At 37.3% G+C, this 17,682-nt stretch overlaps 1 protein-coding gene across 37 annotated transcripts in view; it reads left to right on the top strand.

The window, feature by feature from the left end:
* Nucleotides 1-17,682, top strand: part of LOC138322797 (uncharacterized) — a 180,124-nt gene that overhangs the window by 104,017 nt on the left and 58,425 nt on the right. For all 37 annotated transcript variants that reach the window (XM_069267086.1, XM_069267047.1, XM_069266915.1 and 34 more), the window contains 28 exons: nt 467-631; nt 1,090-1,302; nt 1,603-1,645; nt 1,895-2,064; nt 2,444-2,620; nt 2,855-3,064; nt 3,392-3,434; nt 3,713-3,873; nt 4,182-4,361; nt 4,531-4,746; nt 5,058-5,100; nt 5,402-5,565; nt 5,869-6,039; nt 6,239-6,451; nt 6,590-6,632; nt 6,861-7,030; nt 7,241-7,417; nt 7,600-7,812; nt 8,170-8,212; nt 8,508-8,671; nt 8,913-9,089; nt 9,500-9,730; nt 9,893-9,935; nt 10,995-11,155; nt 11,696-11,752; nt 12,050-12,253; nt 15,931-16,168; nt 16,484-16,586. In XM_069267086.1, coding sequence (XP_069123187.1) covers nt 467-631; nt 1,090-1,302; nt 1,603-1,645; nt 1,895-2,064; nt 2,444-2,620; nt 2,855-3,064; nt 3,392-3,434; nt 3,713-3,873; nt 4,182-4,361; nt 4,531-4,746; nt 5,058-5,100; nt 5,402-5,565; nt 5,869-6,039; nt 6,239-6,451; nt 6,590-6,632; nt 6,861-7,030; nt 7,241-7,417; nt 7,600-7,812; nt 8,170-8,212; nt 8,508-8,671; nt 8,913-9,089; nt 9,500-9,730; nt 9,893-9,935; nt 10,995-11,155; nt 11,696-11,752; nt 12,050-12,253; nt 15,931-16,168; nt 16,484-16,586 — 4,193 coding nt within the window. The remainder of the gene's footprint in view (nt 1-466; nt 632-1,089; nt 1,303-1,602; nt 1,646-1,894; nt 2,065-2,443; nt 2,621-2,854; nt 3,065-3,391; nt 3,435-3,712; nt 3,874-4,181; nt 4,362-4,530; nt 4,747-5,057; nt 5,101-5,401; nt 5,566-5,868; nt 6,040-6,238; nt 6,452-6,589; nt 6,633-6,860; nt 7,031-7,240; nt 7,418-7,599; nt 7,813-8,169; nt 8,213-8,507; nt 8,672-8,912; nt 9,090-9,499; nt 9,731-9,892; nt 9,936-10,994; nt 11,156-11,695; nt 11,753-12,049; nt 12,254-15,930; nt 16,169-16,483; nt 16,587-17,682) is intronic.

The following is a 17,682-nucleotide window of genomic DNA, read 5'->3' as shown; positions in this document are numbered from 1 at the left end:
TGAGGGTAATATATTGGGCACAGAATACAGGATTGAGGGTAAGATATGGGGCACAGAATACAGGATTCAGGGTAAGATATGGAGTACAGGATTCAGGGTAAGATATGGGGCACAGAGTACAGGATTCAGGGTAAGATATGGGGCACAGAGTACAGGATTCAGGGTAAGATATGGGACATGGAGTACAGGTTCCAGGGTAAGATATGGGGCACAGAGTACAGGATTCAGGGTGAGATATGGGGCACAGAGTACAGGATTCAGGGTAAGATATGGGGCATTGAGTACAGGATTCAGGGTAAGATATGGGGCACAGAGTACAGGATTCAGGGTAAGATATGGGGCATTGAGTACAGGATTCAGGGTAAGATATGGGGCACAGTATACAGGATTCAGATTAAGAAGTAATAATAGATGTAATAGATTTCTGTGTTTTCCTGACTGACTAATGGTTTTTGTTCCATTGTAGATTTTTCAGTATTTGCCTGGTTGTCTGACAGAAGTGTGGTAGATAAGACAGACCTGGAGGACAGCATGGTCTGGCAGTTAATGGAGGAGACCGGTCTAGCAGCCTACTCCAAACAAACACAGTGTGTCCTTGACCCCGCTGCCAGTCCAACAGGTTGGACCTCAGGTCTGTAGATCTATCATTTCTGAACACTCAAACTTCTTCAGAATGGGGAGTATAGGCAACCCTGTTGAAAACTAACCACAATATGAAAAACTTTCTTTTGATTTTGAGTGTAGTTGTTAACCAAAGTATTTATGGAAGCAGTGATGTCATACATTAAAAAGTTTAAAAAGAATTGTAAGATTTATAGAGATTTATAGGTTAGATATGTTACATAAGTTTTGGCATACTGTGGTGAACTGTACTAATATTTTACCACTGCACCCACCACTTTTGATTGCAGTCAATGAATGGTTATAACTTGTGCTATTCCTGCACTTCTTAATGGATTGATCCTCAGATGTTATTATACCAGGTATCTTATAATAAACTTATGATAAATTGTATTTAGAGTTTACTGTACTAGCATGTGTATCATTGTTGGGGAATGGTATATATATATGAATTAAACCTTTTTGTAGGTTGTGCCTGGGTTACTGACCTTCCGACCTTGACCCCGACCCAAATTACCTGTAACTTGCTGGATTCCTGTATGGGAGCCGCCTGCTGTATGGATGTTGACTTCATACACCGACGTTTCAGTACCTACATTAACCTTGACCCCTGTGAGTCGCGCCTCAGCATCGGTATAGAGAACATTGTCTACAATACCACATTATCAACGGACATTCTTGGTAAGCAAGACATATAAGCAGTGTTATGTTATTGAAATTTCTTAACTTGAACAGATTAAACTTGAGGGGGAAAAGGAAGAAAGAAGAACCCAGAAAGATTTGGAAGTATTTTTGTCTTGATAAAATTCAGACTACATTCAAGAAAATTACTGACTATTTGGATATCAAACTCTCAGTATTTCAGAATCAGATACTTTATGTCCAAATATTTTACATTTTATTTGATGATTTAAAAAAGAAATGTGTGAACTACTGACTAACCAAATTGCCTTTCTTACTCTCCTCTAATTTATCACACAGGTACACCCCAGAAGTTCTGGATGGAGGGCATCATCCGAATCGAGTAAGTATACACTACCATGACTTATTGTCAAGTTAGTCAAATATCAAATACAAAATATGAAACAAAGAAAATGAACACAACCTTCAATAGAATGACTTGCCTAGTGCAGGGTTATCTGCTTGTATCATCAAGCATTAATTATCGCATGCTGTTTAGTTGGAACTTCATTATTGAAAAATTTGATGAGGTTATATCTCACATGCTTACAATTATATGAGAATTGAATATGCTTGCTGCTGCTGTTTCTAGTTTTGTCATTGAGGACCTGTACGACAATGAAAGGATGTACCTGATGAACATGAATGTCAGTAACTGTTGGGAGACAGCCGACCCCCAGTGTTCTGAGGTCCATGTCGTGTTCAAAAATACCTTACTGCCTAAACCAATCTGTCTGTGGAACCAAGACTTCTTCGACTCAGGTAGGTCAGCGTATGGCCCAGGTAGGTCAGTGTATGGCCCGGGTAGGTCAGCGTATGACCCAGGTAGGTCAGCGTATGGAATAGAAGATGAGAAGCCAGGAATTAGTATTTGTCCTATTGCAAATGCCTGCATGTGACCAATTGATTTGCTGATAGGTTGTCAGTATGTTGTTGCTTCAAATTAACTTTTACAACTTAATGAATAGAAAGGAAAGACCTTGTAAGTATCTTACAACATAAATATCATAAAACAGAAGTGCTTGAAAAAATACTTATCAATCAGTTGTTTACACTGAATGTTTTTGGGCAGTGCTATTTTGTATGTAGTTTTGTATGTAACATATTTACCTGAATGCCTACCGTTACTGAATTTCTCCAGGTTTCTCCCTTGGCGACTGGTTGTTGGAGAATCAGTACACCATGTCGCGACCCCTGGCACCACATGTACAGACTCACCTACTGGACCATCTAGGACTATCCGCACACCTCCTGTCCCCTACCTGTAGTCAATCTGATGGTATCTACCGATCATTCGACGGCTCAGGCTGGTTTCAATGTATGTATATGTAGTGTAGATTGCAATATCTAAAGATTTGAAATAGCATTGCTTAAAATATTTCTATTTTGATAACCGATTTAGCTAGTTAATTGCGTTAATTGGCAACAGTTAATTCAAGTAACTTGTGTTGCAAACCTAACAGTACATCTACTAAGTAAAAGGAATGAGGAATCAATGGTAAATCTTGATATCATTTAAGGGACTCTTAAAATATGTCAATTTTGCCTGTAGCTTGTCCAACGACTGTTGATGTGCCGACCCTAGACAACTCCACATCGTGTCATCTGAAGTCAGAGTGTACGAAACACGAGTGTTGTATCTATAGCGATTTGGTGGACAGGACATTCCACACATTTATAGATATTGACCCCTGTAGGGAGGAAATGACCATAGGCATTGATAACTTCCAACGGGTAGTGTCACTGATTGGTCGGGACGGAGGTAAGTAAATCATACATGTTGTAATAAACATTTTCATTGGTTGAACATAGCAAACATGAAAACACTTCGAGAGGCAACAGAGATTTTCATTTCACAGTCAATAAAGCGGACAAGATAACCTATCAATGGTAGTTAAGCAAGAGTATTAAAAATTATATTGGATAAAAAATAACTGGTCAATCATTGAATATAAGCAAATAATGTTGTGTATAAAGTCACATTTTATATAAAAAAAATGAGAAAATTAGGTTTTAGAGTTTTAAAAGTTAAAATGCCTGATACAGAATCTCATGGCAAAATACTCATCTGTACACTGATTTCTTTCAGACCTCGTCGAACATTTCTGGATGGCTGGAGTTATTCGACTGGAGTAAGATTATATTTTAAATTAAAAGTTAAGAATAGGAAATATTGAATTAAAGCATTTAATTTATGATAATGTGAAACTGATATTAATGCGATGATTTTGTCAACCTTTATAATGAGTTCATATTGGTTTGAAATATAAATGAAAGGAAAAACAATTCAAGGTTTTTGAAAAAAAATCTCTGATCAAGTTTATAACATATAAATGTACTAGAATAGTTGATAAAGCCAAAAGCTTGTAGTGAAAAAGTTTTGATATGATTTACCATACATCTGTTTCAGCTATCAAGTATATGACTTCTACCATGAACAAGACTACCTGGTGTCGTTGAACATCAGCATTTGTTTCGACGCGGGATATTGTGACCTGGCCGTTGTTGTACTGGACAATACCAGACTGCCCAAACCTCTGTGTACATGGGATAAAGACTACTACATACATGGTATGCTACCAAGGACTGAAAGACCTGAATAGGACAGGATAGATATCACAACAATATTATACATTTCAGAAGAGCAGATAACTCTGTGCATACTGTAATGAACAAAGGAGGACTAATTGTGAAAGGCATTGGAAAGGTTGATTTGGAAGAACTTTGTAAATCTTCAGAATTTCAAAGAAATAGAACAGGATTTTTATATCTTAGAATGATTCAGAACATTGATAGCATGCATGTATAATGAAGAGGAGAAATCGATAAACTTGTAAAAAAAATAACTCTATTGAATAATTCTTTTTCTCATTTTCAAGATTTCAAACTATCGACATGGAAGCAGGATCACAACATCGGTGTAGCCGATGACTTACCACCCTGGAGTGTGTTGTTGTTGATGGAGAAGCTACGTCTGGCCAGCTACTTAGAGGACCCTATGTGTGAACTAGGAACAGGGCTGTACAATAACTCTGATGCTGCTGTGGGCTGGAGCCAAGGTAACTTGGAGATGAGGCTTTATAATATGTCTTACCCTTCTGTGAGCTGTGGATATGGTTGTCATTATAAACATGTTGTTTTCATTTTCATTCAAATTTAAATTTTAAAGTTTATACATTTAGATTTTACATTTTCCTTTGTCTAATGTCCATCTGTTAACCTCTACAGCTTGTCCTTTGGCTTTGACCTTACCTGACCTTGCCCAACCTTCCTCTATCAACTGTCACATGACGGAGCTTTGTACGGCTGTGGAGTGCTGTGTGACCTCTGACCTTGGACGGAACTTCCACGTTTACCTTCAGATGGATGGGTGTCAATCATACCTAAACCTGGGTATCGACAAGTTCTACACCAACCTGTCACTCACAACCTTCACTGAATGGCGTAAGTATAAACTCTACTAGCTGTGTCCCAACATCTGTCTGACCATTGCAAAGTTTTATATCAGTAATTACGGTAATCATTGAGCCTAAAATTAGGTGAAGATTGACAAAATGGTTTATATCAAAACTTCATCATGAAAATAGAGATTGTTGTGTATTATAGTATTAAGATTTACAATAAATGGCTTAAAAACTAAAAGTTTTTTTCTCATGTATATATTTATTGTTAAGTTGAGATAAAGACTCCTTGGATCATTTGTGTGAAATGGTAATCAGAGAGTTCTTCATAAGGTGTCATAATTTGTTTTTCAGGACAAGAACAACATTTCTATCTAGGAGGCATTGTGCGACTAGTGTAAGTATTTCTATAACAGGAACATTTGTAGATTCATTGTGTTTCTAGCAAGATATTTGTCTTTTTTTCTGGCAAGATTACTCTATGTATATCAATGACGTTTATTTGATTTACTTTTTTGTCTGGACAAGGTGAAGAAGTTACCCTTTTCAGACAATCTGTGACTGTTATACCTAAAGCTGCTTTCCAATCTAACAAAATTAATTATCATGCTGTGATCTTTTAGTCAATTTAGACAACAGTGACCTGGTGAGATACTGTCTCCAAGGTTGTGATTTGACCTTTATGCTGACCATTACAGGTATACTATTGACCACTTTGACGATGCGCGGGAGTACCTGGTGTCGATGAACGTGAGCATCTGTAGTGAGAGCGACCAAGTGTGTGAGGATAATCACCTTGTACTGTCGGACTTCCACCTTCCTATACTGCCTTGTAGCTGGAACCAGTCCTTTATGCAACCAGGTAAAGTCCAGTTCTATTTAGGTCAGCATTCAGATTTAATAAACAACCTAAATGTGCTTCAAATCAAATTTCAGTTTTGAAATCATAAAAAATGTTAAATTAATAATTATTCAAATTCCAGACTGAATATGAAAATATTTACATTCTGTGTTGTGTTTTGTCTAAACATCGTTAGTAGACCCAAATTAAAAAATATATCCTATGTTATTTTCTGTCAGTAAGTCTGTACTGGATCATACAGGTACATGTATTATCATTCATTTTTTACTAGAAAACATTGATATCATACTCTGTCTATTGAAGATTTCTCCCTGGTAACCTGGCTGGACGACAACAGGGTGACTGCTCCCTTGTCTGGACCAGATCTGTCCAAATTGTTTGTCGACCTTGGACTGTCGTGGTATAAGATGTCAACGCCATGTATGCAGGCGACCCTCGGTAACGGTGTACCAGATTCGGATGGCTGGGTTAGAGGTGTGTGCCTCTTCTCTTTCTAATGGGAGATTGTTTTGTTCTCTATACATAAAACATTGCTTATAGTTAAATAATATCAATATATTGACTAATTATGGGACTGATCAGTGTTACCTAAAATATTAGTTACTTAAAAGTGAAATATTTCAGAAGTAGACAACTGTAATGTTTTTTATGTCTCTTTTCTTCCTTTTTTCAGACTGTGCAACATTTGTGAATGTGTCAGAAATTGCTACTTACAACACACAGTGTCTGCTAGCTGATTCCTGTAACTCAATTCAGTGCTGTGTGACTGAGAATGACCTTAATTATGCTTTCCACGCCGGTGTTGAGATTGACGGGTGTGAGAATCAGCTGACCATTACCCTCGAGTCCTTGTCTATACCTATCCTACTACCCGACTACAACTGGGGTGAGTCTTTATATTGCATACAGCATTGATGTTCTTTTTGCAGAGTTATTGCCCTCAATTTATGTTGAGATATTATAGATCCTGAATCTTGTACTCTGATGTACCTATCTAGTTGATTCCCATGTTTTGCTGTTCTAGGTGAGAAAGTTGACTTCCGACTCCAAGGTGTCCTTGTAGTAAGGTGAGTTGTTTCTTCGTCCAATACAGTTTCTTGCATGTTGGTGATAAAGGTTTTGTCATGTTCATTTATTTTACATTCAGTAACTTTAAATTTCCATTTGAGACAAACAAACACTTGTCACAAGTCACAACAACTATTCAAATGATAGATTTGTGAGCATAAATATTGGTTTTTAGATTAAACTTGTTTTATGTTGCCCAAGGTAACTGATGTGTTGATATGTTACAGGTTGGAGATGTATCGCTTGGTTACTGAGGGTAACTACGAAGTCACATTGGACCTAATGGTGTGTACTGAGAGTGCGGGATCATGTGATCTCGTTGTCAACGTTCTGAACCAAACCAAGCTCCCAATCAAGTCTTGTGACTTCACAACAGGGTTTGCTGCCAAAAACCCATGTGAGTTTCCTGCAACTTTCAATTATGATTTCTATGGAATTTACATAAATTTGATATAATTAAATAATTATGAATTCTGACTAAAGTTGTCAAAATCAAGATGACTTCCAATTCTGTATTTCTGTCGACTATTCTGAATCAGTTTCGTATTTATGTCACTTACTGGATTTTTCAGTTTTGTATTTATGTTACCTATTCCGAATGTTTCAGTTTTCTCCCTGACAACCTGGCTTACTGACAGAAATCTCAACCCTGCTTTATCCCCACTGCCGGACCACATCACCTATCAGCTCCTGGAGGATCTCAAGGTCTCCCATTTCTTGTTTGATACACCATGTGACCAGTCAACTGGTGTGTTCGCTACAGCAACAGATGGATGGAGTGATGGTAATTAAGTTGTCTATAGCTTGAAACTAAATTTTTGCAAAAGCTGAATTTTGCATTTTCATTCATGTGAGTAATTTCAACTGTCATTTAATTTCACATTTCATGTTTAAGATCTTTAGGAGGTTTTTGAATAGTTTTGATCTGTAAAATGTTTGTAATTAATCTATCTCTCTCCCTAACAGACTGCCATGTGATAAGCACTTTACCGACCTTGACTGGCTTGGCTACCACCTGTTACCTTGGTGACACTTGTTCTGACGTACAGTGTTGTATGCTTGTTGAGCGGATTGACACAAATATCTATGCTTCGCTTGCCATGGACCCGTGCAGAAATTCACTGAAGATCAAACTGGAAACCATCAATGTTGATATAGACCTTCATAACTTTGATTATGGTATGTATGATGTAGTTATGTTTAGTACCGGAACTTGATACTTGGTTCATGTTTCAAAAGTAGGTCACTGTGACTTACTTTTGTTAACCTTTGAATTGATTTTGCAAGAAACATCTTATCTAAGTCAAAAATCACACTGAAAATGGAAGGTTAAGTAAGCATACTGTCTTGATATCACAAATTGGTCATTTAGAATGCTTTTAGAATGCTTTATTTAAACAAGATCAAACTTGATATATTTTTTGACAATACATGAAGGAAATCTCTGTTTCTTAAATCAAATTAATTTTGTATGAAGCAATATGAGTACACAAATTTCTGGTTTAAATTAATTGAAATATGTATCTTACTCTGAAGGTTTGGACCACACCTTGTCACTGTATGGACCGTTTCAACTTGTGTAAGTATGGTAGTCTGTTCCCATAGAAAGGTGATTCCAGAAACTTGAGGAATTACATATTAAATAAGATAAAATATGATAAATATATGTTTAAGCATAAAGATACTACTTAAATATAACCAATTTTCCATTCATTACATAGAATGGGGATATAAAATTTGCAGCTTTACACTTGCCTTTTGTATTGTATCCATAGGCCCAGTTTTATATCACAGTATGAACTACTGTGTCGGTACGATACTCACAATCACTCCAAACAGATCTTGTTATTAAAGAAATGTCTTTCCCCATACAGATATAAGGTGGTTGACCGCCAGATAGAGCGACAGTACTCCTTCGATATGAGGATTGAGGCATGCTTCGAGGTGTCTGGGCCATGTGAGAAAACGGTCACAGTCTTCAACGACACCGCTATTGACAAACCCACCTGTAATCATACGGCTGGCTTCTTCAACTCCTGTAAGTACAGAGAAGAAAGTACATCATCCATACAAAGGACTCTTTGAATAAGTGTCTTATAAAATTGTTCTTTTTGAAAGAAGAATTAACTTAAATATTTAAGAAATTTGATTTAGACTACCACTGTTCAATCAGGCTTTTATAAGCTTTACCTGTTCCCCAATTCCTCATGTCCTAACATAAGACAGTAATAGAAATTGAAATGAAAAGGACCAAAGTTTAACCTTATATGTGGTTCCAGCATTCTCCCTGTCTGCATGGATGAATGAAAGAGGTCTTGATGTGAATGACACGTTTACATCAGCTCAAAGTGACGAGTTGATACGAGACTTACGATTGGACGACTACCTGTCTACCACAGAACTGTGCGATTATCATAGTATGAAGGAAGATGTGGAAATGTATGGCTGGATTAATGGTAAGTTTATATTGTCCATTGATAGAAAGCATTTTGTAGGCTGTGAATTTTACAAAACATTTTACAGAGTAATGTTCGAAAGAAAGAAACAAATTATATTGCTAAATTTATTTCTCAATTTGTTATTTATACTTTTGGAAGTTGTTTATTCTGATTCAGAAAGGATTTTGAATACTGTAAGTTAACTATCCTGTAGGGCTATCAAATTACACCAATTAAGATTAATTTTTGCTGAATGAAAATTTATAAGATATATATGTATTGTAATTATTTATTGGCAAAGATAAAATTTTGCGAATTCATTTTGATTGCGTAAATCGCAAAGTTAAATCAAACACAAACGAAAGTCGGTTTACAGTTGTCTTCCTTGTCCTGATTTACAATAAAAGTCTGGTATGTTTACTTTCTAGATTGTACAAACTTCACTGCCAACAACATGTCATACTTGGCAAACATCTCAAATTCGGTGCCAGCGGTGTGTCAAGTTGCGGATGCCTGTAACGGGGTCACCTGCTGTTTGTACGCAGAGAAACTGAAGAGAAATCTACGAGCAGAAATCACTCTTGATACTTGTACCTTTACTCTGAAAGTCCAGCTGGAAAACTTGATTCAGGAATTAGACTTACTAAACTACCAATGGGGTAAGTTTAGATATCATACAAATTTTTAATTTTTTTAAGTTGTGGGATCTTTTGTTTGCACTCTTTGTTCTTTAAGATTCTATAATTTCTTTGAAACTTTGCACTGTTTGTAATACATATTAATAGCACAAAATCATGAATGTTATTTTTCATTCTGTTCAGGAACACTGGCTGAGATCCAACTGCATGGAGTATTCATATTAAGGTGAGGAAAAAGAAAGAGTTTCTATAAACTAGGGCAAGGTCAGGTAACCAAGTCAATGTTAAAAATGTCAAGGTGAATAAACTAGGGCAAGGTCAGGTAACCAAGTCAATGTTAAAAATGTCAAGGTGAATAAACTAGGGCAAGGTCAGGTAACCAAGTCAATGTTAAAAATGTCAAGGTGAATAAACTAGGGCAAGGTCAGGTAACCAAGTCAATGTTAAAAATGTCAAGGTGAATAAACTAGGGTAAGGTCAGGTAACCAAGTCAATGTTAAAAATGTCAAGGTGAATAAACTAGGGCAAGGTCAGGTAACCAAGTCGATGTTAGAAATGTCAAGGTGAATAAACTAGGGCAAGGTCAGGTAACCAAGTCAATGTTAAAAATGTCAAGGCGAATAAACTAGAGCAAGGTCAGGTAACCATGTCAGTGTTAAAAATGTCAAGGTGAATAAACTAGGGCAGGGTCAGGTAACCATTTCAGTGTTTAAAATGTCAAGGTGAATAAACTAGGGCAGGGTCAGGTAACCATTTCAGTGTTTAAAATGTCAAGGTGAATAATCTAGAGCAAGGTCAGGTAACCAAGTCAATGTTAAAAATATCAAGGTGAATTACACTTATATGTAAATGTTGAGGCATGTTTATCTCACAGGCATTACTAGATAATAGATAAATTTTCCTTAGATAACTATCATTTGTTGATAGTGACTGATTATACTTCTAACTCATGTTTAAAGATGCTTCACCACTGACAAATGGTATTTTTTCACTATCAATACAGGAGCAGACGATTTAGTATTTTTCTTCAGCTACAAAAGTGACTTACTTTTACACCTCTAATTTTACTTCAATATCCTATATGGAATGAAGTACTGATTGCGCATGCACCAAAGGCAAAACAAACTTATTTTTTTCATTTTTTGTGTTAATTAGACATATATATAACGATTAAAGGCCAATTATTGTTCAAATGATGAATATCATTTATACTCTTGTCGGCGGTGAAGCATCTTTAAAAAACATAGTTATTTGATGAGTAACATTTGTTTTTCGATGGTTTTAGTTACTCTGTGATAAGCATTCCGAGTCAGAAGAGATTCTCTCTAGATGCTACCATCAAACTGTGCTATGAACAGTCGAACTGTAAATACAACTTTGAGGTTCTCCACAACACTTACATGGAGTATGAAGTGTGTGATCCGACAATCCCACTACCCTTCCAAGGTAGGTAAAACATGGTAATAAAGTCTTATAGGAACCTTGGCGGTGAATGACAAATATGTTATAACCATGAATTTGTTGTAAATGCATGTGTTGTAAGTCTGTGATCAAACACTTCCGTTCCCCAACCAAGTTTGGTCCGGTAAACACGGATAAAACGAACCTATGGATATCAATGAATTCATTTAATTTTTAACATGGTATGTTATACAAATAACACACATCTTAAAGGAACCTTGATGGGGAATGAAAAATACAGTATGTATATTTGCATGTCGTAACTACATGGGTTTCTATGCTATGAGGAATTTATGAAACTTATCAAATATCTAAATATTCCAATTTTGAACTTTTAAAGGACCATGTATAAGTAAAGACTCTGCAGTAGGTTATTGTTACTTCAGCTAGCCAAACAGCTATTATTCATAAGCTCACCCCTGAGCCTATTATTGAAATTTCCAAAGAACAGTTCATTATGAAATTACAGGAGTGTAAATGTTCAAAGAGAAGTCAATGGGATATGTAAATGATTTTATGTTTCAGGGATGACCTTTGACTTCTGGAGAAGAGATGAATGTGCTGCAGTATCAGGGACTGGAAGTAAGTAGAGCTACTATCAGATTCTGAACACTTCGGTAGTCCCCGTAGAAAATAATATGATTACAGAGTATTTGCTACTTCATTTACATTAGTTCAAAGGAATCTCTTCAGCATAGCAGCAGAATATTATTGGAGAACAAGTTTGAAACACATGAGACAGCGGTATCATAAAATAAAGATGAGGAAAGGGGAGTGAGCATTAATAGTCTCTTGTGTGATGATTAGAGGTTGTCCCAGATGTATATTCTGAAAATATATTCCACTTTTAAAACAAATGGAATTTTAATATACTTGCAGCTTGTTCGGGTAACTTGACAACGTATGGCGCTGCCAACTGTAAGATGACCGACTCGTGTACGGGGGTTGACTGCTGTATGAACATGAACTTCATCCCGGGGGCGAGGAGAATCAAGCTCAAGTTTGAGGTCAATAAGTGTACTGATAGTATCACCTACGGCCTGGAGAACAAGGCCTGGATCAAAACACTCAGCTCTATTGATGGTAGGTCTGAGATTCTTACTCAACTCTATTGACGGTAGGTCTGAGATTCTTACTCAGCTCTATTGATGGTAGGTCTGAGATTCTTACTCAGCTCTATTGATGGTAGGTCTGAGATTCTTACTCAGCTCTATTGATGGTAGGTCTGAGATTCTTACTTACTCAGCTCTATTGATGGTAGGTCTGAGATTCTTACTCAGCTCTATTGATGGTAGGTCTGAGATTCTTACTCAGCTCTATTGATGGTAGGTCTGAGATTCTTACTTACTCAGCTCTATTGATGGTAGGTCTGAGATTCTTACTCAGCTCTATTGATGGTAGGTCTGAGATCTTACTCAGCTCTATTGATGGTAGGTCTGAGATTCTTACTCAGCTCTGATTGATGGTAGGTCTGAGATTCTTACTCAGCTCTATTGATGGTAGGTCTGAGAGATTCTTACTCAGCTCTATTGATGGTAGGTCTGAGATTCTTACTCAGCTCTATTGATGGTAGGTCTGAGATTCTTACTCAGCTCTATTGATGGTAGGTCTGAGATTCTTACTCAGCTCTATTGATGGTAGGTCTGAGATTCTTACTCAGCTCTATTGATGGTAGGTCTGAGATTCTTACTCAGCTCTATTGATGGTAGGTCTGAGATTCTTACTCAGCTCTATTGATGGTAGGTCTGAGATTCTTCTTACTCAGCTCTATTGATGGTAGGTCTGAGATTCTTACTCAGCTCTATTGATGGTAGGTCTGAGATTCTTACTCAGCTCTATTGATGGTAGGTCTGAGATTCTTACTCAGCTCTATTGATGGTAGGTCTGAGATTCTTACTCAGCTCTATTGATGGTAGGTCTGAGATTCTTACTCAGCTCTATTGATGGTAGGTCTGAGATTCTTACTCAGCTCTATTGATGGTAGGTCTGAGATTCTTACTCAGCTCTATTGATGGTAGGTCTGAGATTCTTACTCAGCTCTATTGATGGTAGGTCTGAGATTCTTACTTACTCAGCTCTATTGATGGTAGGTCTGAGATTCTTACTCAGCTCTATTGATGGTAGGTCTGAGATTCTTACTCAGCTCTATTGATGGTAGGTCTGAGATTCTTACTCAGCTCTATTGATGGTAGGTCTGAGATTCTTACTCAGCTCTATTGATGGTAGGTCTGAGATTCTTACTCAGCTCTATTGATGGTAGGTCTGAGATTCTTACTCAGCTCTATTGATGGTAGGTCTGAGATTCTTACTTACTCATTGATGGTAGTCTGAGTTCTAACTTATGATGGTAGGTCTGAGATTCTTACTCAGCTCTATTGATGGTAGGTCTGAGAATTCTTACTTACTCAGCTCTATTGATGGTAGGTCTGAGATTCTTACTTACTCAGCTCTATTGATGGTAGGTCTGAGATTCTTACTTACTCAGCTCTATTGATGGTAGGTCTGAGATTCTTACTCAGCTCTATTGATGGTAGGTCTGAGATTCTTACTCAGCTCTATTGATGGTAGGTCTGAGATTCTTACTCAGCTCTATTGATGGTAGGTCTGAGATTCTTACTAGCTCTATTGATGGTAGGTCTGAGATTCTTACTCAGCTCTATTGATGGTAGGTCTGAGATTCTTACTCAGCTCTATTGATGGTAGGTCTGAGATTCTTACTCAGCTCTATTGATGGTAGGTCTGAGATTCTTACTCAGCTCTATTGATGGTAGGTCTGAGATTCTTACTCAGCTCTATTGATGGTAGGTCTGAGATTCTTACTCAGCTCTATTGATGGTAGGTCTGAGATTCTTACTCAGCTCTATTGATGGTAGGTCTGAGATTCTTACTCAGCTCTATTGATGGTAGGTCTGAGATTCTTACTCAGCTCTATTGATGGTAGGTCTGAGATTCTTACTCAGCTCTATTGATGGTAGGTCTGAGATTCTTACTCAGCTCTATTGATGGTAGGTCTGAGATTCTTACTTACTCAGCTCTATTGATGGTAGGTCTGAGATTCTTACTCAGCTCTATTGATGGTAGGTCTGAGATTCTTACTCAGCTCTATTGATGGTAGGTCTGAGATTCTTACTCAGCTCTATTGATGGTAGGTCTGAGATTCTTACTCAGCTCTATTGATGGTAGGTCTGAGATTCTTACTCAGCTCTATTGATGGTAGGTCTGAGATTCTTACTCAGCTCTATTGATGGTAGGTCTGAGATTCTTACTCAGCTCTATTGATGGTAGGTCTGAGATTCTTACTTACTCAGCTCTATTGATGGTAGGTCTGAGATTCTTACTCAGCTCTATTGATGGTAGGTCTGAGATTCTTACTCAGCTCTATTGATGGTAGGTCTGAGATTCTTACTCAGCTCTATTGATGGTAGGTCTGAGATTTACTTACTCAGCTCTATTGATGGTAGGTCTGAGATTCTTACTCAGCTCTATTGATGGTAGGTCTGAGATTCTTACTCAGCTCTATTGATGGTAGGTCTGAGATTCTTACTCAGCTCTATTGATGGTAGTCTGAGATTCTTACTCAGCTCTATTGAGGTAGGTCTGAGATTCTTACTTATCAGCTCTATTGATGGTAGGTCTGAGATTCTTACTCAGCTCTATTGATGGTAGGTCTGAGATTCTTACTCAGCTCTATTGATGGTAGGTCTGAGATTCTTACTTACTCACTCTCTATTGATGGTAGGTCTGAGATTCTTACTCAGCTCTATTGATGGTAGGTCTGAGATTCTTACTCAGCTCTATTGATGGTAGGTCTGAGATTCTTACTCAGTCTATGAGTTCCTCTATTGATGGTAGGTCTGAGATTCTTACTCAGCTCTCTATTGATGGTAGGTCTGAGATTCTTACTCAGCTCTATTGATGGTAGGTCTGAGATTCTTACTCAGCTCTATTGATGGTAGGTCTGAGATTCTTACTCTCAGCTCTATTGATCTGAGATTCTTACTCAGCTCTATTGACGGTAGGTCTGAGATTCTTACTCAGCTCTATTGATGGTAGGTCTGAGATTCTTACTCAGCTCTATTGATGGTAGGTCTGAGATTCTTACTCAGCTCTATTGATGGTAGGTCTGAGATTCTTACTCAGCTCTATTGACGGTAGGTCTGAGATTCTTACTACTCTCAGCTCTATTGATGGTAGGTCTGAGATACTTACTCAGCTCTATTGATGGTAGGTCTGAGATTCTTACTCAGCTCTATTGATGGTAGGTCCTGAGATTCTTACTCAGCTCTATTGATGGTAGGTCTGAGATTCTTACTCAGCTCTATTGATGGTAGGTCTGAGATTCTTACTCAGCTCTATTGATGGTAGTCTGAGATCTGAGAGATTCTTACTCAGCTCTATTGATGGTAGGTCTCAGATTCTTACTTAGCTCTATTGATGGTAGCTCTGAGATTCTTACTTAGCCCTATTGATGGTAGGTCTGAGATTCTTACTCAGCTCTATTGATGGTAGGTCTGAGATTCTTACTCAGCTCTATTGATGGTAGGTCTGAGTCAATTAGATGTTCAAATGATTTTCAAATATGTCCTCTATGTTTTCTGAAATAGCCAATTTGGTTCAAGCTTGGATGATTTCTTTTGGATTGGCATGGTCTCAGATAAAGAGGGGCGGGGTATGCTTGTGTTTAACCTTAATAGGTCATTATATCAAGTTCCAAAGATATCTTTTGTATTGGTATCTGTAATTTGTGTTCTTACCTATAGGTGTTAAACAGATGGAGACAATCGGTGTAAAACCATCTTTCACTCTCAACTACACTGTCACGGAGATTGGAGCCAGCCAGTTCCGGATCAGCCTCAGTCTGGAGGTGTGTGAACTGTACGGAGAAGTTTGTGAAGGTCACGACATCATGACCAACACCTTCCTCACCTACTCCGCATGTGGTACGTCCAGACGCCGCCGACGCAGAAGGAGTGTCATCGAGAAACGAAATGCTCAGGAGTATGTATATTTTAAAGTCCAATATTGCCCCTATAATACAATGCTAAACTTAGGTTCATTGTTGGAATACCTAAGGTATCACATGAAATCTCCATTGTTAATGACAACAAAGGTATTATAATGTGACTCAGCAGCTGAGTATAAATTACTACACCATGTAAGAACATGTAGATGTTAATATAAACTGGAGATTTTCACTCTAAACCTATTATATGCTGTAAGTTTAAATTGACACATTTTCTGTGGATTTTAAAAATAAATTATGATGAAAACAAAATGTGAACGAATTGTAACCAACATGTCCTTACATTTCAGACTGGATATATCAGACTTGAATGGAGGCCTAAAGATACTCCGGGACCGAGGAGCCACAGAGGAGGAATATGATGCCTTCATAGAGCAAAATCTGGCTTATGTGGTTAGTGATGGTTTTACACTGTATGCACTGTATGGTTATTTGTTTTATGGGAATACACAGTAATGGGTGATTAATGACAAAGAATACATGTTTTGTCTCGGCTGATAATTGTTATTTCTACATAGAGTGCCAGAACACATGTTTTGTCTCAGCTGATAATTGTTATTTCTACATAGAGTGCCAGAACACATGTTTTGTCTCGGCTGATAATTGTTATTTCTACATAGAGTGCCAGAATACATGTTTTGTCTCGGCTGATAATTCTTATTTCTACATAGAGTGCCAGAATACATGTTTTGTCTCGGCTGATAATTGTTATTTCTACATAGAGTGCCAGAATACATGTTTTGTCTCAGCTGATAATTGTTATTTCTACATAGAGTGCCAGAACACATGTTTTGTCTCGGCTGATAATTGTTATTTCTACATAGAGTGCCAGAATACATGTTTTGTCTCGGCTGATAATTGTTATTTCTACATAGAGTGCCAGAATACATGTTTTGTCTCAGCTGATAATTGTTATTTCTACATAGAGTGCCAGAATACATGTTTTGTCTCGGCTGATAATTGTTATTTCTACATAGAGTGCCAGAATACATGTTTTGTCTCGGCTGATAATTGTTATTTCTACATGTTTCCTGATATTGATTTCTACAGAAGTGCCAGAATAATGTTTTGTCTCGGCTGATAATTGTTATTTCTACATTTTCTCGCGTAGAAAGCCAGAATACATGTTTTGTCTCAGCTGATGATTTGTTATTTCTACATAGAGTGCCAGAATACATGTTTTGTCTCGGCTGATAATTGTTATTTCTACATATAGTGCCAGAGTACATGTTTTGTCTCTGCTGATAATTGTTATTTCTACATAGAGTGCCAGAATACATGTTTTGTCTCAGCTGATAATTGTTATTTCTACATAGAGTGCCAGAATACATGTTTTGTCTCGGCTGATAATTGTTATTTCTACATAGAGTGCCAGAATACATGTTTTGTCTCTGCTGATAATTGTTATTTCTACATAGAGTGCCAGAATACATGTTTTGTCTCGGCTGATAATTGTTATTTCTACATAGAGTGCCAGAATACATGTTTT

This window comes from Argopecten irradians, chromosome 1 (genome assembly GCF_041381155.1).
Source record: "Argopecten irradians isolate NY chromosome 1, Ai_NY, whole genome shotgun sequence".
Lineage (NCBI taxonomy): Eukaryota > Metazoa > Mollusca > Bivalvia > Pectinida > Pectinidae > Argopecten > Argopecten irradians.
This window is presented reverse-complemented; position numbering and strand designations above follow the sequence as displayed.